The following is a 26,651-nucleotide window of genomic DNA, read 5'->3' as shown; positions in this document are numbered from 1 at the left end:
AACTGAATATTTCATTCTCCATGGCACAGACAGGCAGTTTATGAGCAAAATTATTTTTACGACCGACGCATGTGTCTCGTAATATAACCCGAAAAGTCCAATATTAGTTTTAATACAATGTCGTGAAATTAGATATAAACTACTATAAAGTTTCACGCGGTGGTTTTTGGAAGGTCGCAAAGTTATAGTCATATGTATTCATTTTAAACTATTAAATATACGGGGTGTTTGAAAATTAATTGAAAAATCTTAAAACTTAAATTCGTGTGGTTAAGATAAGAATATGTGTCTTGCTAACATCGATTTGTTTAGATATCTTCCTTAATGACAGTCTCGGGTTTTGTAATGGCGCGTACATACTGATTCTGCTGTGTTCTCAAAATAAATGTTGGATTAATGTTTTTGAAGTTTTTGATCCCCCTGTATAAAAAATAAATTATTAATATGCAAACATATGTATCTGTTTTTCATTAAAGCAATATTTTTTAAATAGAATGGCTTCTCCAAAAGTATTAAAAAATGAGTAGAGTCCTAGAATATCCCAGAATGTCGAGTATTAACTAGAAGGCCATGCTTTCATATTTAAACATAAAATTTAATTCCAAGTAACTTTTCCCCATTACTTTTTCACGTAGCGTTAAGATTTAAGGTACTTTACTCTTCACTGTTTTTGCCTTTCCCAAATTTTTGAACACCCTGTACATTAAATTGAACAAATGACTATCTTGCCAAAGATATCTGAACAAGCAAAAATTTTTATGAAGAATTATTTTTTTTGACATTTGAAATTTTGTGTCCATTTCAAGTATAGGCAACACGAACTGGGGACAGCCTGTATAATAGAAATTTTCTGCACATTATAAATTATTATAATTGTTTACTTTTAGCAGAAATTTTTTTAGGGACGCCTATGAAACTCATTAAATTTTATTATCAGACGTTTTTTGCATGTTCAACTGACTTCGGAAAGACTATACCACTGGTGGAGATACTAGGCCTATTTTGAAAAGTTTAAAAAATAATTGGCGACATTTTTCCACCCCTTTGCAGCCTCTAGCAAAATGCAAAACTGTATTTTCTATTTTTTCATGATATTTAAAATTGTATTTCTAGCGAAAAAGTTGTATAAACTTCTTTTGAGAAACCTGTAATTTTACATTCATTGAAGCCATTGTTAAAATTAATGTTAACTAAAGAAAACTAATACACGAAAGATAGTTCCTCTTTCGAGGATCAAAACAAAATGCATTTTTTTTCAAAGAAACACCATTAGCAGTGGTCGAATTTTCACGTTCAGTACTGTCGAATTTCAGGGTGTTTTAGATTCTCGGTGTCCCTGTCACTGCTACATGTATTTTCATTAAATTGCAATAGTTATTTGCCTTCAATTAGATAAATCATTAATCCAAGTTTCATCAATCCGCATTAAACCAGAGATATTCAATTCAGATGTTCAATTTTCAACGCTCTTTCGAAAGCGAAGCTGTTTTGGAAATATTTTCCCTCGGATTTTATTTCATTCTGATTTAACCCCGTATATGAAAATTTTACCAAATACTTCCAAGGAAAAACTTATTAATGGTGTAAATAATTTACGACTTATAAAACCACATACTAGAATATATTTCTTAATAATTTCGTCTAATAACCATGTTTATTTTGACTAGCAGCGTACCAATTACCCGCCGCGAAACTTTAAAAGCGTTTAATTTATCGCTGAAAGGCGATCCACATTTTTCATTTTTCAGGACACGCACTATTTAACGTTCTCTTTGATTTTACGGTAGCCGTGACAACATGACTTTAGTGAAATAAAACATCAGAAGAATCGCTCCTAAAAATAATTTTAAAAATTCGCTGCGGTTCCCATTTAGCAGGTATTTCAACGTGCGTGGTCGTGAAAGCGATGTGCTTCTGTCAAACGCGTTTGTTTTTATTACCTATAAAAAATAATGCGATGCTGATATTGGTTAAATATATTCGAGAGCCACTTTTGAAAGTGTAACGATGAACTTGCGGGGCAGGTTATGTAGTTTTAAAAATATACGAGATGGATAACGAAAACAAAATAAAAAGTTGCAGATGTCGAGGAAAATAGAACACCTGCTGAGACTTAAATATAATTTTTGTATATACGATGTGGTAATACGCGCAAATTTAATCTATCTTGAAAAAAGGATAGCAGTTATTATACAGGATGTTACTCTAAGTAGGCGTTAGTTTTTTATGGCACGTATTTACTGGAATACTAACCTGAAATTCCCTTTTTTAATAAATAAATAGTCGACATATAATTCTAGTTTTAAACTGCATTTGCATACTTGTGTATGCTGTCACTAATTGCTTTTCCATGACCTAGTGATGTGTTATTTTAAAGTCGCCATATTTGTTTAATGGCAGTGTGGACGAACAGCCAATCATTAAAAAAATCTATTGTATTTAAAATATCTTTGGTGGCCTATAAAAAGGTGCAGAACGACCAAATATATTGTCTCTGCTTCATTTTATTACATTTACTTTAATTTTCAGTTTATTGGTTTACGAGAAGTGTCTCTGGGTAGTATATGTTTTTAACCTTAAACATTTTAGTGTTTAGTGATGGTACAGTGTATTTTTGTGTTTTTTTCTCAAGGTTCTGCGTGGTATTATGAAAAATAATGGTACGAAGAAAGGGTTGATATAGTTACAGCCCACTATTTATCAAGAGACAACGATGCTATTGCAAGAAGACAGATGGATAATCCTGAAAGACAAATACTGAATAAGAACATGCATGCAAAAATGAATCAATATTTAACAGATTGTGGAAGCATTGAATGACACTATACTAATGTTGGACGAGAACAATCTCAGAGAGTGAGGAACCAGAAATTCTAAAGTCGTGGAAAAGGATCCTGCTGCCAAGTAGGTATGTCATATGCTGTAAAAATCAGGTGAGTAAACATATTATTTACTTAGTTTTGAGTATTTCATTTATCATTATTTATTTATTTTTACTGTTTGTTTGTTAATTATGAGATTTAACAATAATGCATACCGCATTTCTCAAATGTGTATGCGCTACGATTAACGCAAATTGTTGTTTAAGGTCACACTATTCCAGCGGCAGTATATGAAAATTACGAAAAAATTCAGTTTTCAGTACAGAATTTGAGGAAACAGACTTATGATAAGTGTTTCTAAAAGTCAAAGGTATCCTCTGTGTAAATATGATCTTGTCCAAAGTTATATCCTGTATTTCCATTGTTAATTAGGTGTCATTGGAAGTGGAATTTTTATTAATTAAGCCTATTGTTTAATTCTTAGCTTATAATCTACTTATAATGTACGGTTTCCATTTAAAAAAATGTTTTAAAATTGAAAGCCATGTGCCTGCACTACTTGTCTTCGTTGTTGAACCGGATTTTCCATTTCCAGCCAAGTGTCATTCAACTGCTGATACTTAGAAAAAGACATTCCTCTGAAAGCTCGCGATAAACCAGGGTAAAAATGCCCTGTCAGACAATTCGGGGAATCGGCAGAAAGAAACCAGTATTAAATATATAGAACACAACGTTGGAAATATCTCAAACATCGCTCAATCAGCGTAATGTGACAGATCGCTATTAATGTTGAGTATTCTTTCCCACACAATTCAATTCCATTAAGCTGCCGAAGCTAAAATACCGGTTGTTTTTTACATAATACGTTACACTATAGGCAAAAAATATATGTTCTACATTTATTTCCAGAGCTATTACAATAACGGGTATATTTTACTTTCTGCAGGAACTTCTTGAGAGTAGAATTGGACACGTATAAGAAAAACTTAAAGTTATGTCAAACACGTAATACTTTTGTTCGTACGTAGAAATTTAATTAACTGGAAATAATGTGATGGTGAGGTTGAAATAGGGTTTACAAATTTTTCATTTATTTTTAACTGAGGAAAAATTGTTTTTATGTATATACTGACTAGAGGAATATTTTCATTTTTTACCGACATTTTCAAATTACCCTTGTATACAAAGCAGTCTTCCCTTAATAATAAAATAGTTCTCGTTAAAGTAATAACACTATGCCGTTACAAGTCTTTGAAGTTTCCAAACGTTTAAGTAAAGCGATATACTACCAACAGTAAATTAACCAGACCCTGAAATATGTTCTAGAATATCAGACATGGCCTTTTAGCCCTCACTCCCAAAAACGCTGTTAACTTAATGAAGCCTATTAGTATACATAAAATATAACTTTCTTCCTCTACCTTTACTTCTGTGACGTCGACGATCTCTCGTAATTTATGCTCTACTTCATCTAGGGAATACATAATATACTCGAGGAAACATTTATACAACTGTAACACTTGCTGAATATTGAAAATTTAATTTGGCACTTGGAAAACATGATGAATAAACTATTCAGTGACGATTTTATAACTACATGTTGATGTTTCAGTACCAAGGAAGTGTCTCGTGTCCCACAGAGTTTCCTATAAAATGCGGGCCCATAAACTAGAAAAATAAATTACAGTAACAGCTAAAGCTAATAATTTACTCCCCAAATATCAAAAATATGATAATAAGATATCATTCGTGATATTTTTAACTATGTGGAATGAAATCTAACGATACAGTGAAACTATGAACGATATTCACTTATGAATTGAGATTCCATGGACGTATCACATTAGAGGTTTCCAAAAGTGCCATGTCGAGTTCGGTGAGAACAAGGTTCTATTTACAGCTTTGCACTTAGCTTGGTGTAACTTACATATAGGTATGTATAGTCTTTCCGATATCATTTGAAGAACCAACAAATTGACAGTATGTACCAGGTTCGGTCGCTGACGCAGCAACTCGGCATTGAAATATTTGAAAAACTTGTTCCTATATTTATTTAGCCATACCCATAAACAGGTCTGGTCGAACTAAACGTGGAGGTGATAGAAATGTATACGTTTAGTTGAAGAATGCGAGCGCGGGCAAAGTAAAACGATCACAGTTGCATGGGGCTACTGGGCAATAAATCACAGCAGATGACAAATGGTTGATAAATTTCCCAGCAGTGCAGTGCAGCAATGCGGAATTTGATGTGATTCAGGTAATTTTTATTTATTATAGGCACCTTCTATCAATCACTCTTATTACAATACCGCTAGTTTTAGCCATTTAATACACTTCATATTTCATGTTTTTATTTGCGTACAATTGGACATAACTTCCATTTTCATCGATTATGGCAAAGCACATTATAAGGTCCACAAAGAAAAATTTTCGTTTTCGATATACCTAGAACCCTCTTCTCCATACTGCAATTTTTTTCTTTAGTATTAGCATACTTTTTCTATTTCATTTTAACTAACGCAAATTCGTCATTGCCAATTTAATTTATTTTTTCTGTTACGTGTTTGATTTTTTTGCATTTTTACGCTTTCTCCATTTTTTTAAGCACTCATTTATTACTGATGACTACGTTTGTTAAAGAACTACACATTTCCACGGCATCACTCACCGATATATCTACGTTTCATGAAGTTCCCTTATACGCGTCGTTCATCATAAAATGTGCTTGATCTGCTAAATTCGATCCTTGGCAAGTACCTCAATTATTTCACTTCCAGCAACATTTATTGGAATAAGTAAAATATAAAACAATAATTAGTTTTTCTTACTTGTACGCCAATGAAATTGAGACGGAGAGGGGTTTCGAGGCGTCAAACCATGTAGTATCAGTCACCCCTCTTTTTGTACACGATAAACAAGGATAGAAATAGGTGCTTGTAACATTAGACCGTTTCAAGTGCGCTTGCGCAAGCTGAAAATATCGGAACATGATGCGACATGAACAGCACATTAAAATGACCATGCAGCGAATAAAAACTATACTACTTTACCAGATTAATAAATAGTAAAAATTGTAGTTTGATTAAAGTTATGACTGTGTTGCCTACTATTTTGTCAAGGACGTATTTCTGTTATTATTATTTCCCAAATCCCGCTCTCTACGCAATTTGTCGAACAATTTTTTTTCGTTATGTTTAAATTCGCTTTAAAATAGCGTAAATAAGAGAACTAACAATAAATAATATGTTTTTAAAAAGGCGTCAAATTTTTGTTATGAATTTTCAGTTTTTGGTTTAATTCTGCGTATTCAATAATAATAATAATAATAAATTTATTTTCCTTTTGACAACATACATTGTATAGGAATAGTCACAATGATATTAAAACTAAGTTAAAAAAAAGAGGAGAATAAAAAACGAAAAATAAACGAATGAATCGGCAGAGATCATACAAATTCGCTCAAGTTATAAAAGCATCTATCCAGAAGATAAAGTTTTAATTGTTTTTTAAACAAGATTAAATTGNAGAATAAAAAACGAAAAATAAACGAATGAATCGGCAGAGATCATACAAATTCGCTCAAGTTATAAAAGCATCTATCCAGAAGATAAAGTTTTAATTGTTTTTTAAACAAGATTAAATTGTTTATATTTTTAATATGTACTGGTAATTTATTAAAAACTTTTTTGCTTAAAAAGTTAGGTGAATTAATTGTTGCATTATATTTATAACTTGGAATAAAGTAATTCTGCTACAATATGAACATACAACACCCCAAATTGACTTAGAAGACTCACCTATACTGGTATCGTACGCGTGTAGATACTCAGAGGTCATAAATTGTGAAACTAACGACGACTTGCCTACAGCTGGACCTCCTAGCATGAGCACCTTGAAGGGTATAGGACCCGGTGCGCTAGTGGACGACTCCCTCGAGGACGCCAGGCTACAAGACGCTGATGTACGGGCGGATCCAGCTCCAGACACCGCTGCTGGCAACTGCTCGGTACTGGAACAAAAAGAAATTGTTAACTTGTATTTATTAGACTTGTTTTTAGTATTCTATGTGTAGAAATTGAAATATTACAGAAAACAATCGTTGTACTTCGGCATTCATCTTAATTTTTTTTGTTCTTTAAAACTCTAGGTAGGTCATTCAATTTGCACAAAATTAGTTGCACAATAGTACTTAAGGTATATTATTATGTATTATTTTATATTTTTCTTGGTTGCTTCATTTGCAAGCAAAATGAAATAGAACTTGTTGATTACCAAAAAATTTAAACATAAATGATAGAGTAGCATCTTTCTTTAAATTATTCAATGTGTTACACTGCATACACTTCAAAATCAGCCAACATGAAGATTTTCTAACTTAAAAACGCTTTCACATATTTTTTAAGGTAATATTTTTCTTATAATTTTCGCTAATGCGATGTAAAGCATTGAAACTATATTATTTTTAAAAACTTTTTAGCACCTTTTCCAAGAACCTTTTGTTTATGATGACGTAGACAAAGGTACCTGAATTAAAAAGGTAATTTTGTGAAAAGAATTTCTAATAATAGGAATTTGCACATCTTTTCTGAAGCTTTTAATAAATCTTATTACCCTACCAGATAACAACTTCATTTGCAGTCAGCTTCTAATCCTTAATATAAAGTATTAGAAAAGAATTGGCCGTACTTCAAAGGATAAAAATTCCTTTGATAAAAATAACCCAGTTTAGTGATTTGATTAAGTTGTCTTATTATAACATTGCTTTCTTCAAAATAATAAATATCATTTAGTTAAAACAGTATAAAAGACGCCGATAACTCCGAAAAAGCAAAATTGCACTTAGGTAACTTGTTCTAATCGTTTTTTTTTTCATCCAAGGAAACTACTTTCGAAGTATGGTACATATGTTTCAGGACAACCAGTGAGTTAAAAAAAAATAGAAGTGGTCGACTTTGGAGCAGTCAATTACGTTTATTTCAAAAGCGTGACCTTTTTCAACAAAAACATCTTTTTTATGTTATAATTTTACAATAAGTACAGGGTTAGAACTATTTAAAGAGAAACTACAGGGATATCGGAAAGCGTTAGTCATACAGGGCGGCTCAAATTACAAAAAAGTTGCACAATTATGGGGCGAGTGTTTTAGTGAAAACAGATCCAAGATATCTTCGATAGTTTCTGAGATATCTCGAAAAAAGTGAAAATATCGATTTTCTATTTTTCATTTTAACTCATTTATTTTTTAGTATAGCGTCACGAAATTTTGTATCCATTCATTATCCAACATGGCGATTTCAATGGTGAGTTCAGATTTTTTCTATCTTCCATTGTTTCAGAGTCGCGACAGTCAACTTTTTTTTTTCTTATGGACGCCATATTGGTTCTTCTCATGGATGGATAAAGAAAAAAAATACGAGTTCAACGATGTATAACACTTTGCAAAAATATCATGTCTGCCTGCAGCAATTTGAATTTATTTTTAATTTTTCTGAAATAGTAGGCTGATGTCCGAATTGTCATTTTCTTTAGTGTAAAACATGAAATGTAAAATATTATTACTGTTACGATGTTGTTTTGTATCAAACAATAAATAAAATATGAAGTAAATAAAACAAACCTTTTATTATACAAAGCAAATTAAACTCAAAACTAAAACAAATTAAAAAAAACTCAGTGTAAAATATGTTCAAAGCGATTTCCGTCATTATTAATAGAAGGCCTCACTCTTTCAGAAATGCACTGGGTAGCCGCTCGAATTTGTTAGGAGTTTTGTCAAGGAGTTATATACTCCTTGAGTAATTCTGTTGCGAAGCTCATCTACAGTGTTTATGGTGGTTCGATAAACATAATCCTTTAGGACACCCCAAAAGAAATAATCCATGGGATTCATGTCGGGAGTTCTGGCCTGCCAATTAATGAGTCCATCTCTCCCAATCCACTGTTCACCAAAACTGTTATTTAAAAATTGTTTCACTTGCAAGGTACTATGTGCTGGAGCACCATCATGCTGATATCAGCATTCCACATAACGCATAACTGGCAATGTTTGGAGAAATTCCTCTACATAATTTTGTAGAAGGTCCAAGTACTTAGGCCCATTTAATGTACAGGGTGGTTCACTATATTTTAACCGCCCCTCGTTAATTTTTAAGATTTGTTTTAAGATTTATAAAAAAATGTGAAATACAAAAGTTGCACTATTTTTTATGAAGTTTTCGAAAATGATGTAGAAAAACAAATGAAGTTCAAAAAAAATGGCCCCGGATGTTAACTTTGTTAATTTAAATGTGTTATGTTATGTTTTACACTAAAGAAAGTGACAATTCGGACATCAGCCTACTATTTCAGAAAAATTAAAAAGAAATTCAAATTGCTGCAGGCAGACAGGATATTTTTGTAAAGTGTGATACATCGTTAAATTCGTATTTTTTTCTTTATCCATCCATGGGGTGAACCAATATGGCGTCCATAAGGAAAAAAAAGTTGACTATCGCGACTCTGAAACAATGGAAGATAGAAAAAATCTGAACTCACCATTGAAATCGCCATGTTGGATAATGCCTGGATACAAAATTTCGTGACGCTATCTTAAAAAACAAATAAGTTATAATGAAAAATAGAAAATCGATATTTTCACTTTTTTCGAGATAATTCAGAAACTATCGAAGATATCTTGGATCTGTTTTCACCAAAACACTCGCCCCATAATTGTGCAACTTTTTTGTAAATTGAGCCACCCTGTACGACTAACGGTTTCCGATATCCCTGTAGTCTCCCTTTAAATAGTTCTAACCCTGTATAATACATATCTAACCTTAAAAAGTATGTCATAAAATGTCACAGATAAATGCTGTAGGTAGCGACATCTAGCAAATGGTAAAAAAACTGATATATTTAGCATCTTCAAACACTTGTCTATGCCAAATTAAAAAAAAACGTTTTTGGCGCCCATAGCAATAGCAGAATAAAAGTAAGACCGTGATCCATTGGATACATAGAATATTTTTTTATGTTCTGTTACGGCATCTTTTTCCGTAACACTTACATATTTACATTATGTTCACCCACGCGTTGGACTGTTTGAAAAAGATGTGTATTATCCGTTGAAAAGATGTGTGAAAATTAAATGTGCTCTTGTTTATTTACATCTTTTTGTAACATGTTTGCATTTGCGTTAAATTTAAAACAATGACATTTCCAGTAACGTATTTGCGTAAGAGGCTGGTAATAAATCCAATTTTATAATTTTTTTTAATTTTTCTATCCGAAAACTTATCGTCGAAAGTAAATTTCAATCCCCAATTATCATTAACAAAGGGCTAAAGATTGCTCATTCCGTAAATGAGCCAGTTTTGTTGAGTATACCAGTATCACTATAAAGATTCAAAGCTAAAAATAACGTTAACCGATATATTAACCACCTCGGCAACAAACTAGAGTATCTACTAACTTGCAACTAAATTTAAAACTAACAATATTTGCGACCTACCTTAACAAGTGACTCTGAATACATGCAAGCGGTACGCTACCTTCACACAACTGAGCGACGTTGTCACCTTTCTGGCAAAGATTTCTATGTAGGACGTAATTTAACATAATTGAACCACTACTTATTTTATTTAAAAAAATGTTATTTTAAAATTATTTTTCAGAGCACATTTATTGTTTCCAACGTTTGTTGAGGTTGGACCAGGCATACTGGCGCTGCAATCGATACGTGGGGTAGTTCCAACATCTGACCACATAACCGTTAATAATGAGACATATAAAACTTGGTGTATATAAATAGGTTTGCTGGCACAAACGCGGAAGCCCATATAGAGGATTTGTGACACAAAGAGACGGTATTTTATATAGATCTAACCCTCTCACCAATAGGTGCTCCGCTTGGGTGGTCAAACCACTTTTTGCACGTCAAACGAGATTATAGTTTGAAAAGTATGGGCCTGAATATAGTTTCGCGTGCTCTTTTTGTGTCTCTGCCTCTAATTTCGACCTAGTTTGCTTTGGATCGGTGTTTGTTATTGGTCTGCACCAAATTAAATATGATGACGTCCTAGACACGGATAAGATAATTAAAGTTTGTCGATTATTGTGTCAACAAATTACGAAGCAGCGTTGCACTATCCGTCAAACTTTGTAGTTGTTTGCTTTTGTTGGATTAGTTTCATCCTAATCGGATATTCCGGAGGCAGATCATTTCTTTAGATTAGATGAAACGGAATGCCAGATTTTATTCGAAACCGGCGACTGCTGCATATTGAAATCCGCTTCACTATTGATTTCAGTGAGAGTTCTAGAGAGTGGTATTTATTTAACATAATTTGCTTATAAGGAAATTAAATGAACGTCTGGTTCGATCGGACGACCGTCTAAAAGTGGTTAATAAAATTTTGGAGAAATGAAAACTGAGTTTTTACGTCTTGTATGCCATTTTTGGTATCGAAGAACATTGACTTCATTTGATAAGATTTTTTGGAAGGAAAGTTTAGAATTTGTTTGAATTAGCTATATAAAAAAAATACATTAAAACACATTCAATTTATCTGAAAACTCTTTTTAATATTTACTAATTAACTAATATAACGTTATAATTACTAAAATCTGTATATTATCCTGTTATATTTAACCATATGAAATTAAACACTGACCTTAACACAAAAGTGCGGATATATTAGGAACTGCTGATGTTGAGAGAGGCTGACAAGCCATATTTTCACTTGTCACATCATAGTAAGTGTTTGATGTTGCCTGGGGTTGCAACTAGTATAATCGCTTTTTCGGCAAGGATTATAAATATTACAGCACTTGGTACGAAATGAAGGATCGTTCGCTTCGTTATTTGGCGTAACATTTGGTATACATTCCCCGCATATTAATAGTTTAGCCACCAATTCATGATTACTGTAATTATATGTCATTATAATAAAATATTAACCGTTAATAAAAACAACACTAGATTCCTAATTCTTTTTGTATCTCATAGAGTATACATAGAATCTAGAGCTTTTAAATGTAAAGCAATAACAAATTTTAACAAAAACAACCAATACAAACATTCAGATTACTTTATCTCCATGCTAGTGAATTTTAATTCAGATATTTGATTAAATATAAATAATAGGCAACACTCAGCTAGACTTGAAATAAGTCAGCACTAGTCAAGCAATTTTATATTATATTAAATAAAAAAAAATCTGCTATCTCTGAAATTTCTAATACTGTCAACACCATGTATATTAGAATGCAACCAGATTAATTAATATTTTTAATAAGACAATGCAGATAAATAATTTAAGTCTCTTAAGAACACTAAATCAAATTATCTTCAATTTTATTGCTTTTTTAACACCAGAATTCCCTTCAGTTTTATTAATTTTTTATTCATTCTCAGAAAAACTTTCTGTCCTCTGCACATGAGAAAAAGCAACGACCCTATATGACCTTTTTAGTTGTTTGGGGTAAAGTTAGACCAGTGCGGTTCATTAAAATTTAAAGACTTCGCTATTCAAGTCACTCGGATGTTGCTACTTCTTAATATTTTATACTTGGAAATGTTCAATGTTCTTATATTTATGATTAAGAAATTCTTCTTGAAAATATTGATCCAAGTCACCCTCTTTGCTACTATATAGCTTATAAGAAGTAGGTAGTTTTATACCTGTTTTATAAATTATTGGATTTCATGTCTTGAATTTCTTTCAGAACACTATTAGCGTATGAATACAGGGATGGCCAAAAGTACAGAATAAAATTTATATCTTTTGAATGAGTTAATTTTTTTAAAACGCCGAAACACGTTAACTGATTTTGATTTTTTCCCATCTTTCGGTTATATAATAATAAATTTTTCTTCAGCCCCCTAACCCTCAGCTACACCTACTTGTTTTTTCAAATGGAAACATAAGGCATAAGGCTCGTTGAAAAGCTTATAGAATACCGAATCCAGAAATACCAAATAAACAAGTTTTATTTTTTCAATAACAAGTTTTTTTTCATTTAGAAATTGAAACAATTAGATAATTTACAAAAATAAACTCAATGTCGCAAATGCTGAAAATGTCCTCCATTTACTATTTGGCATTCTCCAAGACGATAGTAAAAGCTGTCCACAGCATTCTGAATGACCTCAGCTGGTAAATTATGCATCTCCGCCCCAATCTTGTTCTTTAAATTCTCAATATTATCCGGTCTGTCCTGGTAGACTCTTTCTTTCAAATATCCCCAAAGAAAATATTCCAGGGGTGTTAAGTCGGGGGATCTTGGCGGCCATTCAACTGCACCCCGTCTACCAATCCAACGATTTGGAAACATTTCATCTAAGTATCTTCGAATATCAATACCAAAATGTGGGGGAGCGCCATCTTGTTGGAACCAAATTCTTTCATTCGGTATATCTGGATCAATTTCATGAGGGAAAATCACAGCTAGAGCAGGTATCAGGTCAAATGTTAGGAAACCCAGGTAGCGTGCGGCAGTAAGATTTTCTTCAAAAAAGAATGGGCTCAAAATTCTGTTGTTGATGATACCTGCCCATACATTAACTTTTTGTGGATGCTGCGTATGCAATTTGCATATCCAGTGTGAATTTTCCTGGTACCAAAAGCGATAGTTGTGCCTCAATTTAAATAAAACGTAGCTTCATCCGAAAAAAGTACGTCTCGTGGAAAACCATTATTGTCGTCACACCGTCTCATCATTTCCTCACAAAATTGTAATCGCCTATGATAATCGTCTTCCAAAAGCTCTTGGACAATACATGCCTTATAGGGGTGGTATTTCTCTTGTTTCAGAAACATTCGAATTGCAGTTCGAGAAGCATCGTGATTGCGGGCCAATGGAACAGTTGAAGTATGAGGATTTTCAACAAGTTCTAATGCAATGTCTAATTTCTTTTCTTTATTAAAAGCACATGCCCGTCATGTTTTGGGCAAAGTTTGTACTGTACCGTATTCCTCAAATTTGTGAAATATTTTACTAACTGTCCCTTGCGAGATTTGGTTTTCGGGATATTTCGCATTAAATAAATCGTGCACTTCAGCCTGTCTTCTTATTTTGTCTCCACATCCAAGCAATACCAAGATTTCGATGCGTTGCCTTTCCGACAATACCATTGCAATTCAGTAAATAAATTGATTTTGACACAATAGTAACGTTTCGAACTCCAATTTACAACTAAAGCGAAAAGTTAACCAGAAAGCCTGGCAAGTAAGAGGTGCCAAAAAAACGCAAAATAAAAAATATATCTTTTTGCGTTAGCAGCGATATGTACAGTTTCAAATTCTTTATTTTATTCTGTGCAAATTCATGGAGGATAACACTGAGGTTAATTAAATTTTATTTCACTTGTTAAGTAGGTGTTTTATACAACCCTAAAAACCTTGCTATTGAAAAAATAAAACTTGTTTATTTGGTATGGCTGGATTCGGTTTTCTATAAGCTTTTCAACGAGCCCCCTCATGCCATATGTTTCCATTTGAAAAAAAAGTAGGAGTAGCTGGGGGTTAGGGGGTTGAAGAAAAATTAATTATTATATAACCGAAAGATGGGAAAAAATCAAAATCAGTTAACGTGTTTCGGCGTTTTAAAAAAAAATTACTTATTCAAAAGATATGAATTTTATTCCGTACTTCTGGCCATCCCTGTATATACATTGTAGCAGAACGTAAGGTAACGATGATAAAACTGGAATCACCTAATAAAGAACATTCGATCACAATAGGTAAAATGCGAAGGCAAAGCCTACTATTATCCGAGACGGAATGGGATGTTGGCTTTACAGATATCTACCCCTTCATACGCATCCCGATGCCGTCTTGCCAATTTAGACATTCTCTGGCAAATGAGTAGAATATTTCACTGTGAAGATCTTCCAACCATACGACTGTATATATTATCGTGGATGAGGATAAAGAGAGCTTATTTGTTTTGATTTTGAGATGACTTACTAAATTATTTCAAAATTTAAAAATGATAAGTTCTTTAGAAATTAACTTGATAAGTATTAAAAATATGTGCCAACTCAAACATTAATAGATGCGCATTGCGAATATTAAAATTCTGTTGCAGGTAAAAGCAATTCGTGTGGGAATAAAATTGTAGCAGAAAAGTTTTGGCGTTGTTGATGACTTGCTAGCAGCCATTTGCAAAAATAGATTTGTTGTAGCAGAACATAAAACTGACACAATAAACTTTTAGATGCATAAGGATTACAGTTAAGAAATAACTAATTTCCCACTGTCTGCGTTTACCAAAACATATTTCCCATTACATGTTTAACATCTGCTGTAAAATTTTAGTACAGTATGCAATAACCACTACTCAGGGTTGTTAAGATGATTACAAAGTTGTTTTTGTTTTCTTGCAAACCTAGTAATTTGTACACAAAAGGATGCGAAGTACATGATGAATTAGATTTTGTTAATAGACCCCATACCCCGCACTTCTGAGATTTCCAGGATCATATTTGTTTACCCGAACTAAAAAAACACGGTAGGTAAATATGTCTAGGGTTATAATTAATGTTTGTATTAATTAAAGCAACTTCTCCTCTTTGTACCAACCCCTCAATATTTACACAGCTTTTGGCTTATGTTATTACTGGTAAATACCCTAGATTTCAGATAAGATACCAACAATAATTAATAAATGTTTCAACTCTCCGTTAAACTGGAAGAGGCTTCAGGAGAGCTATCGATTTTGGCACTGAACATCACAAACATGTTCACACTCGACTAAATTCATTTGGTGCAAGTTTGATTAATTGTACGTTCTGAGCCTCAGGGCAACGCGAGGAAGGAAACCTTTGACTGTTCTGCCCAGGAAAATTTTAATTATTTTAATAAATGAGAGTTTCGCAAAGTTTAAAAGTCTACTTTTTAATATGGAGATATCAGTTATCCCTTGAGCAAAGCCGGTGGTCGCGCATAAAATAATGATAATATATATTTTTTCAAAATATAGAAGAAGCTTTTTGGCTTACAATTTAAAGAAGAAGATTGTTATGCCAATTAAGTTAAGTTCACTTCTGTCTGTATTGCACTGTGAAATTTTAGTTCAAAAAAACATCTTTAGACTTTTTTACCGCAATGTTTATTAAATTAATTTTTAATTATTCTCACTAGTTTTAAAGCACCCACCTATTTCTTTTTACCGCCCCTTCCTCGTACATCTACTTTCATCTTGTTCTATAAATATTGAAGAAGCCAGGTGCCCTCGTATTTTTTTAAACGGCCCTCTCATATCGATCTGAAACGTGAACGCGTTTAGTGGATAACACCGCGGTATTTATAAAATATTTGTCTGATAAATTATTCAGGTCATACGCCGAATTTCCGAAGCCAAGGAAAATTGGAAGGCTGTATGTTTATCCTTTTAGTTTTATAAAATCCACAATTTTCAGCTCCCGTTTTTCCGGCCACTTTCGAATCTCTCCGGTCTACATTTTACGGAAAATTCGATTAATTACATGGCGACGTCTCTTTCATTTTCCTGAAAAGAATAGCTTTCAGAACGATTGCCTCCGAAAAATTACAATTCGGTAAGTAGCTATAAAGTTATAATATAGAAAATTGGTTCTTGAAATATTGTATTTAGGAAACGGGCTGCGGCTTCCTTTTCAAAGTAAATATTTATAATTAAATGAAAACTCACTTCCAAGTTTTATAAGGATATGATTGAGTTAAATCTCGTGGATCTAGTTTTGAATTAATAATTTTTTTTCAAAATATTTTGATTTATGACAGTTTACATAACGTTCACAGAAACTTTGGCAATTAAAAAAGTTATTGATCCCTCTGAATGGAATATTTTGTTTACGATAAATTTCATGAAATACATAAACACTATTTCTTGAAAAGCATTGAATTTGTCTAAAAATTGAGTAATTTTTATAAAGGATTTACAGTTATTTATACAGGGTGTACCATTCATGTTTCAAAAATACTTGTGTGCAAGTTCCTTATGGAAAAATAGTAGGGGTAGTTCATGTAAAGTTTATTTGTTAGACTCTTCGAGATACAGTGTCTTGAAGTTGTTACTTTCCAAATGGTTTTCCTTAATTATCCAAAAACCGGCTAAAGATAAAAATGTCGAAATTTGTACCCGAGTAAACATCAACTGTGCGTTGAGAATAATGTGCAAACGATTTCTTTCTGAAAAGCAGTGTTGCCGATACAAGTAATTAGAGGGGTACAATCGAAAAAAGAAATATGTTAAAAGTCAAAATTTATTACATTTCTAAACGGTTCTGTAAAATCTAAAGCATAGTACAAAAAAAGGTATACTTGTCGAAGTTCGGTAGTACGTATCATTTTCGAGAAAAATGAAGTTGCATAGAAGAAAATGGGGGACAATTTCAGTATCTACTGTAGTATTTCGAGATTGCACATTTATTTAATTGTGCAGCTGTTTTGTTCTGTATGTCTCCGAGTCTGTTTCCTAATATTTTCCCGTTTTTTATCACTTTTTTGAGCATTCATGTCCATCGACAATTCAGTCCTTTCAACAATTGTTTATTTTAGTAATGTTGGTGTAGTAGTTTGCAAAATCTAAAATTAGTTCATAATAGATCATTACTAACCATAATATGTTAATTTTGATTTCCTTTTTTAAATGTTAGTTTACAACAAACTGAAAATAAAATGTTTTACAATTTAGCTGTTTCATGTGATACGTAATAAATTAAAATTATAGTCTTAAATGCAAATACTGTTGGTAGCTAAATGTCTTCAGCTCATTCAATGGTAAGGTCCTCTTCCAATTTCATATTTTGTTAATGCACTTGTGCCGTTTTTTGTGAGCAAAAAAATGCAATTTCATTTTTCTCGAAAATGGTACATACCGAATTTCGACACGTATGCCTTTTTTTGTAGTATCCTTTAGAGTTTACAGAACCGTTTAGAAATGTAATAAATTTTGACTTTTAACATATTTTTTTTTTTCGATTGTACCCCTTAAATTACCTGTATCGGCGACACTGCTTTTCATAAAGAAACCATTTGCACATTATTCTTAACGCACAGTTGATGTTTACTCGTGTACAAATTTTAACATTTTTATCTTTAGCCAAATTAAAGATAATTAAGGAAAACCATTTGGAAAGTGACAGCAATACACTCGAAAACGGCGTCTAAGAAAAAAAACTTTACATGAACTACCCCTATTATTTCCTCATGAGGTACTTGCGTTTTTTTAAACTTGAACGGGACACCCTGTATAACAAACAAATATTTCGCATCATTAAAAATGATTCCCAGCTTTAAAGCTGATATTTTAATTTATTTATGTAGTTTAATCGTTCCTTAGTAACGATAATGACAAGATAACAAGTTTTAGTGATATTTCAATTTTTAGCATATACAGAATGCAGGAGAAAACACATTTTTTTCCTCGAAATTTAGTATACCCTGTAGGACACGCTAGTTAAAAAACAAGAAATGTCTACTTGAATTAAATTATAATTCCGTCCTTTCTGTTTATGGAATTTGTTTTTTTTTACGAACGGCATTATCTTTATTACTATTCAAGACAAAATTACATTAATCAAGTACGAGTTGTTGGTAAAAATATAAACAAAGTGAAAAAATAAAAAATTGATTATAAGAAGAACAAAATCAACAACAAAAATAAAGAAAAAAATTGTATACTAATTCTATACCAATATCGGTCCACATTTTCTGAGGTGATTATTTTTAAGTTATCTACCCATATTGTCACAAATTCTACTGTTAATATAATGTCTTGAGTTTTTAAATGTTTACTTCTGTGCTTTTATTTATGTAGGTATCTCAATTAAAAGCAGGGTCATTGAAGTGACTAGAAAAAGGAATTATTCAGAAAAAGATTGGAGTGTAGCATAACAGAATTATGTGCTAGCCATTTTAGCTGGCGTATCCTACCGGGTGTTTCAAGTTTTGGGGAAAAGACTTTCTCTTGCACCCTCTATAAGGGATGTCACAAAAAGTAAGTCAATCATAATCAATTCAGATTATTAGGGTGAAAACTGAAAATATTGCGATTTTCTTTGTGCCATTTTTCGTTCTGGAGCGCTTTTTTCTCAAAATTACAAAAAATTCAATAATAATACTGTTGTTTTTTTTTTTAAACAGTTAAATTGAAGATTGCATGGACTTTTATCATATTCCGACACACATTTTGAATAATTTTAATCCAGAAAATAGAATAGCGAACGGAAAAAGGGTAGTCACTAGTTTTTTAATAAAAATCTTTTATTTTTTGTAATTTTGACAACTTATATCTTGAAAGTGAAGTCCTATAAGAACTAAAAACGGCTTGATCTACTTTTTTGTAACATCCAGTATACCCAATAAAAATGAAATTAAGGAATAATTATCAAAGTTAGATTAGCCGTTCGTGAAAAAATCAACTTTGACGTTGTCGACCATTTTAAGGATGTGTTATTGATGGCAAATGTATAATGGAACTATTTAAAAAAAAAGCATCGGATTTTTAATTTATGTCGGATTAAAGTTATTTGGGTTTTGGATACATCCTTTACCGGGTAACTAACAGGAGATCTAGTGTTCGCAATATTTACATTTCGCTCAGAATAATAATCTACAGGGCCATGTGGCCAGCCATTGGTCCCAAATCACGCAACTTGAGTGCCAAGGCTACGAATGTTTATCGGATAACCTAATTTAAAACAGATTATTTATGTGGCTAAGTACAGCTATAAATAAAGTGTGCATGACAGTTTGTAATAATAATAAAAAAAATAAATAAACTCGTAAGCCAAGAAATTTAAAATAAAAAACTATATGCGGAGTTTTGAAAAAATTGTAAGATACACATAAATAGTGTTAAAAAAATATAACAAATTTAGACCTCGTATAGCCTTTTCAAAATATGGAAAGAATATTCAACAAATCTACCTTTGAAAATGTAATGTAGCAGATTTACGACCATATAACAGTGTTAGGTGGGTTGTAAAACTTTTGTTTGGTAGCGCTTGAACAGCATATTTGAGATTGTATGGAAACTAGAATAAAAATTTAACACTATGTGAGACATAACTTACAATGTACATATATATCTACTAGCACAGAGCGACCTTCTAATTTGTAGGTATGTATAGTCTTTCCGAAGTTAGTTGAACACGTAAAAAAACGCCTGGCAATAAAATTTAATTACTTTCATAGGCCCTAAAGAAGTTTTTTACTGAAGGTAAAAAATTATAATAATTTGTATATAATGTGAAGAAAATTTCTATTATATGTATGTTCATTTGGCCAACAATATTTTTTAAATATTTATGTCCTCAAACAATTTTACTATATTTTTGGTAAATTTCGTTTTGCTCCGTTTCAAAAGATCTCCAAAATGCCATGTTGTAATAATATTATTTCTCCCTTTCGTAATTGTAATATCAATGATTAATAGAAGGTGCCTATAATAAATTAAAATTATCTCAATCACAGCAAATTTCGAATTGCTGTACTGCACTGCTGGGCAATTTGTCAACTACTGTCAACAGCTGAGATTTATTGCCCAGTGGCTCAATGCAGCTGTGTTTGTATTTCGTTTGTCCGCGCTCGCATTCTTCAACTGGGCGGATACATTTCTACCACCTCTACGTTTAGTTCGATCAGACCTGTATATGGGTACGGTTAAATAAATATGGGAACAAGTTTTTCAAATATTTCAATGCCGAGTTGCTGCGTCAGCGACCGAACCTGGTACGTCTTGTCAACGTCTTGGTTCTTTAATTGATATCGGAAAGACTATACTATGAAAGCATGACTAGTGTCGCTCTGGATGAAGTAAACGTTTTAACTAATAATACTGTAGGAAACAACTACTCTGCTAGCTACAGGCCCCGTCTAACATTAAGCAACAACTATAATATCTCGTAAACAGCTAATATTATGCATCAGTAGAAATCACTAGGCATAGAACGGTTTCGAACTTATTAGTTCTTATCAGTATGCCATAGGTATGATATGACATTATACTTTGTAGGGTATATCATACTCACACACAAAATATGTCGGTAGAATTCATATAGTTAAATCGTTTGTCAGTCTTCTCATATTAATGACTTAGTATATTCGGAACCGATCTATGTCTGGTGACTCTGCTGACGAATGACTTTAGCAGTTTGCCTGAGGATGTAGGTGTCATTCAATGCACGAGGCCCGTAGTCCGCAAAGTAATTCTTTTCCATAATATTGTCTGTTAAAAAAAATATTTCAATTGATAGTTGAGAGTTTAGGACATGCCAAATAAACCAATTATGATAGAAGTTTTATTTTATCTTTACTGGCATAAGATCATTACTACTGTAATATTAGTTAAAAAATTATATTAATATGGTGCTATTGTTTAAATAATTTATTTATTTAGTTCATATTTTAGTTACTTGTATTTACAAATTAAATTGATGTACCTATCAAAAAGAATAAGAAAAATTGGAATTTTGAGAATTAAGATATGTAATAATTAATAAGAAATATTTTATTCAACCAGTACATATGTACTTTGATACTGGGATTATCAAATTCATCATAGAAGTTAATTATTTCAGAATTGACTTATTTTTTTTTTAAATAAAATCATGAAGACTACTGTAGTGTAATCAAGTATAGCAGATATGTATAACCTATCCTTTGACAAGTTTGGCTGAAAAGTTATCGTATCTTTCATCGCACAATAATGGATAAAAATCATGGCAATATTTTAACGATTTCGCCGCCTAAGTGAATGCAAATTCGGCATATAACTTACATTTTGTCAACTTGTTTCGACGTTGATAAGTTTGTGTGGCATATTCAGGGAAAATAACACCCACGCTTCTAATTGGGTTAGTTGTGTCGCTGATAAACTACTTGCATTACAGAACTACGAAGAAACTATTACGTTAGTGCCATTGACAGGAATCACGGCGAAGGATTCCCGCGAATTTTATTTTGGAAACGCGATGACAAGTTCATAGCACAAGTCGGCTATTTTTAACTTTCGACAAATAATGTCAGTGTGATACGTTTCGGAACAAACATGTTACATTCTGGCGAAACTTAATTTTAAAGAAACTGTGTTTCACATATACAAGATGGTCTTTTAGTTCCTCTTCATTACAGGATGTTACATTTTAGAAAAGAAATTGATTTTTGTCTGTATAATTGAAATCGGAAGAGATAATTTATTAGAATTATAGAAACAGCGGTTTCTAGAAAGCGGAATTACTCATGTATAAAATACTTTTTAATTCGCGAGGGTTACAATGTATTGTAGAAAAAATAGCAATAGTCATTGATTATTTCAAGCTTTGAAGGCAAACAATTTATTTTCTAACAATCACAAAAAAATTAACGGCTTAAAGAAGGCTGATAGACCTAACGAATTTTATTTAACATTTATATCTTTGTTACCAGAATACTAGAATTGTTACAAATAAGGCTTGTTCTGGTTCTGTCAGCGGACAGTCCAAACACAGTTCAAAATAGTTACCCAAGTGTATTGTCAGTATATCTTGGCTTAGATGTTCTTATGAATGGAATGGTCAACTAATTTGAACCGTCCTAGAACCGTACTCTATCGGAACCAAAACAAAACTATAGTCTCTCATGATTCTATTCTACAATTTGTTAGATCCTAAACATTTCCAACATACCTTTTTAGTAGTGACGTCACATAAGCCAAATAATAGGCAATCCCATAGCACACACTGTCATGAAGAATTTCTCAGTATTTTTACTAAATCGATTTTCGACCTTATATACTTTGGAAATAAGTGCCAAAAAAATGTCTTCTTTGTCATGACCTTAAATATCGCGATATTCTGGCAATATTAGAAATATTTAGGAAGTTTCAAACACCAAGAAACAAACTAAAAGAACAATAGAATTTATTCTAACTAATGATATTGGTAGCCTTATTTTTATAATTTTAATGTTAAGTTTGTTATTTATAAATTGTGATGTAATTTTGATATTATTGGATTTTATAGTGTCCTGAGGATGTCACGATAAGTGACGAAACGTCGACAATTGAGAAAATTTGGTGTTTTTCTTTGAAATTTGGCCTCTAATTTCCCACTACTGACAACAAACTGAATAGAATTTATATTTTTAAATTTATAGAATATTGACTTTTATAGCAATTAATAAATTAAAATTATATCAATGTTACTGAGCATGCGCATTAAAGATAATTTCATGTAAGCAAAGCAGCCTCGCAACAGGATATCATTCAAGAAAAGTTTGGTTCTGGTTAACAGTACCTCTATAATAAACCATTTTAAAAAAAAGACACTCGATAAACGGACTGACACAGCAGAGCACCAAGAAATTACAAAATTAATAGAAAATCTATACAGGGTGATTCACAACTTATCCAAAAAAATTTGGGAATAGATGCGGCATGAGAAATGAAGTTAATATTGTAAACAAATTTTTTGTAAAATCCTTATAGTTCCTGAGAAAAAAATTATTGAAGTTATAGCACATTAAACCACTACATAGCTGGACAACTGTAGTCTCTAGCGTCATTCGCAATACGCGTGGAGAGCCATGTGACTCCTAATACTGAAATCCGTCGTTGCGGTAGTTTTTACCTGTTATCTGTGGTATTTACATCAGTTTTTTAGTAGTTAGTGTCAAAAATGGCTTGCGTGTATAGCAACTCAGAGTTGATGGATATCGTTTTAATTTATGGTGAAGCAAGACAACATTTGTATTATGGTGAAGTATTTGTGTATTAGCAAGACATCATTTGTGTTAGTTCGTAGAAAGTGAGTAAGACGGACCCAAATGTGTTTACACGTGAGTGGATAAAATTTTGAACAATTGCTGTTGCAGCATCTGGTTTGTCAAATGATTTTATTATTTAAAAACACAAATTAATTTTATTAATAATTAATAAAAGCAAAAGCATTTGAATTTGTCTATATAAATAGGTGCAATAAAATTATATTTACATATTTTTTTCCTTGCGAAAGATTTTCTCCGTTTTTATCACGTCGCCATACCGGTCGCATTGTGCGAGGTCAGGTTTTACAGTGGACCAGTTTCCAGTGCCGTGCAGAACTGTATTTTTAAATCAATTTCGAACTGACCTTTTTGATTTTTTCTTTACAAAATTGTATTTGTAAGGGTCCCCTGTACATCCAGAATTTTTTTTGGATGTTCTGAATCACCCTGTATACCAGTGGCGGAGATACTGAATAATACTTAGATTAGATAAGAACGATTAATTCCTATCGTTATTTACAAGAAATAAGGTATATTTTACTACTTGAAAAGAAAATCGTGTTATGTTTTAAATTAAAATAAAAAATGTTAAACGAGTCTAACTCTATAATCGTTTATCTCACATAAAAAAATTGGCAATTTATTGTTTAAAATTTATAAACTGTCACCAAAAAATTAATCTTTTAAAGAGTAAAACTTTTTAAAAGTCAAAAAAGCTTTTGTTAACGGTACTTTTTCTTAACATTAACAGAAATTAGATACACTTATCCAATTTTCAAAATATTCAGAAGAATCGAATTTCTGCGGTTCTTAGTTACAGTATCTCTCAGTAACTCCGCTACTGGTTGACAGATTTGTATATCAGTTCCATGAATATGTTTCTATCACCAATCATCGTCAATTTACAATTAAGCACCTTCAGAGATACTTTACGGAAATAATACTTCCTTCATAATTTTAACACCCTGTATTTCGAAAATTAGTAGCTTTAGACTTTTGGATCAGTGAGGTTATATTGGTCTAAACACTGAAACCTTTGAATTTAAATAATGATACATTTTTAGCATATTTTTTGTTTCTGTGCAAAACTATCATTTTATTTTAAAGCTAATAAAAATAAATACACTAAAAATATTCTCTGACACCATAAATCTAAGTATGCAAAAGACATTTAAAACTACAGACAAGATTTTTAACTTATGATATTGGGAAAGTAACTACTCTGCGGACTACATCTCCCGACCGGCATTGCATAATACCAGCAATATCTATTAAACCGTTTAATAACATTATTTGATTAGGTTTGGTAGGATTAAAATCTATTTCGTCTTTTTTTGAAACAAGTTATGCCCATTCTTTCGTTCTAAAAAATGTTAAAGGTTAATATCGTATTGGAATATAAATAAGAATTGAAATATCACAAAGAAACTGTATTGGATATAAGAGAAGGTATGTGTTACGCCTTGCAAAATTTGTCGGAAAAATACAAATCTTTATAACTCGTCGAATATAAACGGTAATATAAACCATTTTCAACAGTAAATAATATATTGCCTGGAAAATGTTACAAAGAAAAGTTCATATTTGTGTGCACACGTGGGTATTACATATGAAACAACTTCACGAAATATGATATTATACCTATAATTTTTAAAAAGAACAATTCTATGCCTTGAATGTAAGGAAGCGAAAGAAAAGATATCGACTGAAATATTCTCAAATTCTTAAAAAATACGATTACTCAAGTTTTCTTTATTCAGTTATATTTAATTTCAAATATTACGAGTCGATCTCCGTATTATCCACAAAAATTTTATGTGGATCAGAAATCCATCAGGGGTGGCTTCATATAAAGAACTTTATCAAAGGTAGTAGTATTATTCAAGGTAACCCGTTACTCGGGTACAAATTCGAGGAAGAAAGTTTATTTCCATGATACTTGATATAGAAAAATATGGCAGCGTATAATGATTATTTTTTTAAATGTAGATTTCAATTTTGATGAATATGTCAACTCCATTCGGCACAGGTTGATTTAAAAGATCTGATTAATAAATCGAATGGATTGTTCTCGCTAAACCAATACATTAACTTATTAGGTATGTACTCCTAAAAGCCAGAAAAATGGAAGTACACTAATTACGTTTTTTAAATGTAGTCCCCATATCAACATTATCAGGTATCTGTATAATTTGCGTTCTACTTTACTAAATAAAAATATGAAAATATAATTAATGCATTAAGTGCTAAAATGAAGTATTCGCATGCGGAAATAAATTACATTAACATGAAACAATAATTCATTTGGGTTCAACCGAACTGCAGCAAAGTTAATATGCCATGAACAATGAACATGAATATATAATGCAACTGTCCTGCTATTAATTCATTTTTAACGTGATACATTAGTTTAACCAACTGTCAAAATTATTGTAAAGTTTTTATTTATATACTGCAGAATGCGCACTTAATATTGTGAATTCACAGAATAATTTGAATATTCCATGAACGAAGTATACATATGGTTAACATTTGATCACATTTTTGGAGAGTCTCTAAATGATCTTGAGACCATGCCAAAATAATATTGTTATACCCAGTGATAATTCGTGAAAATTAAAACATTTCTTGTAGTATTTTTATCTACCGCATAATATTTTAGAGAGTTAACTTATCAGTTACTCCAGTTTTATTTAAATAACAAATTAAATTCAATAGACCATCTTGGTAGTGACGTCATATACGCAAAATAATAGGCAACCCTAACACTATCATGAAGAATTTCTCGATATTTTTACTAGATCGATTTTCGACTTTGGGCTTAAGTGCCAAAAAAATGTTTTCTTTGTCATGACTTCAACTGGGTTGAAGCAAAATTTATTAATTTTGCTTCAACCTTTTGGAATCCCCAGTATGTGGTTCATAACTCCTGTCTTGGAGCTATTCAAAACAAATTTCTTAGATACCTAAATTTTAAAGTGACCGGGGTCACTCTCCAGAATTCGGCTTTTTTACAACAAACATATAAAATTTGATCTATAGAAAATAAGAGAAATCAGAATGATTTAATATTTTTGTTTAAACTTCTGAATAATTGACTCTCCTAACTTATTAAATC

At 31.8% G+C, this 26,651-nt stretch overlaps 1 protein-coding gene across 1 annotated transcript in view; it reads right to left on the bottom strand.

Annotated features, from left to right (window-relative positions):
• Nucleotides 1–26,651, bottom strand: part of LOC108908860 — a 129,742-nt gene that overhangs the window by 49,723 nt on the left and 53,368 nt on the right. The window contains exons 7-8 of the mRNA XM_023454832.1: nucleotides 6,596–6,831; nucleotides 3,747–3,771 (exon numbers count right to left, since the gene is read on the bottom strand). Coding sequence (XP_023310600.1) covers nucleotides 3,747–3,771; nucleotides 6,596–6,831 — 261 coding nt within the window. The remainder of the gene's footprint in view (nucleotides 1–3,746; nucleotides 3,772–6,595; nucleotides 6,832–26,651) is intronic.

Source organism: Anoplophora glabripennis, unplaced genomic scaffold, assembly GCF_000390285.2.
Source record: "Anoplophora glabripennis isolate ALB-LARVAE unplaced genomic scaffold, Agla_2.0 scaffold81, whole genome shotgun sequence".
Taxonomy (NCBI): Eukaryota; Metazoa; Arthropoda; class Insecta; order Coleoptera; family Cerambycidae; genus Anoplophora; species Anoplophora glabripennis.
The sequence above is the reverse complement of the archived record's forward strand: the minus strand, read 5'-3'. Positions and strand labels throughout refer to the sequence as shown.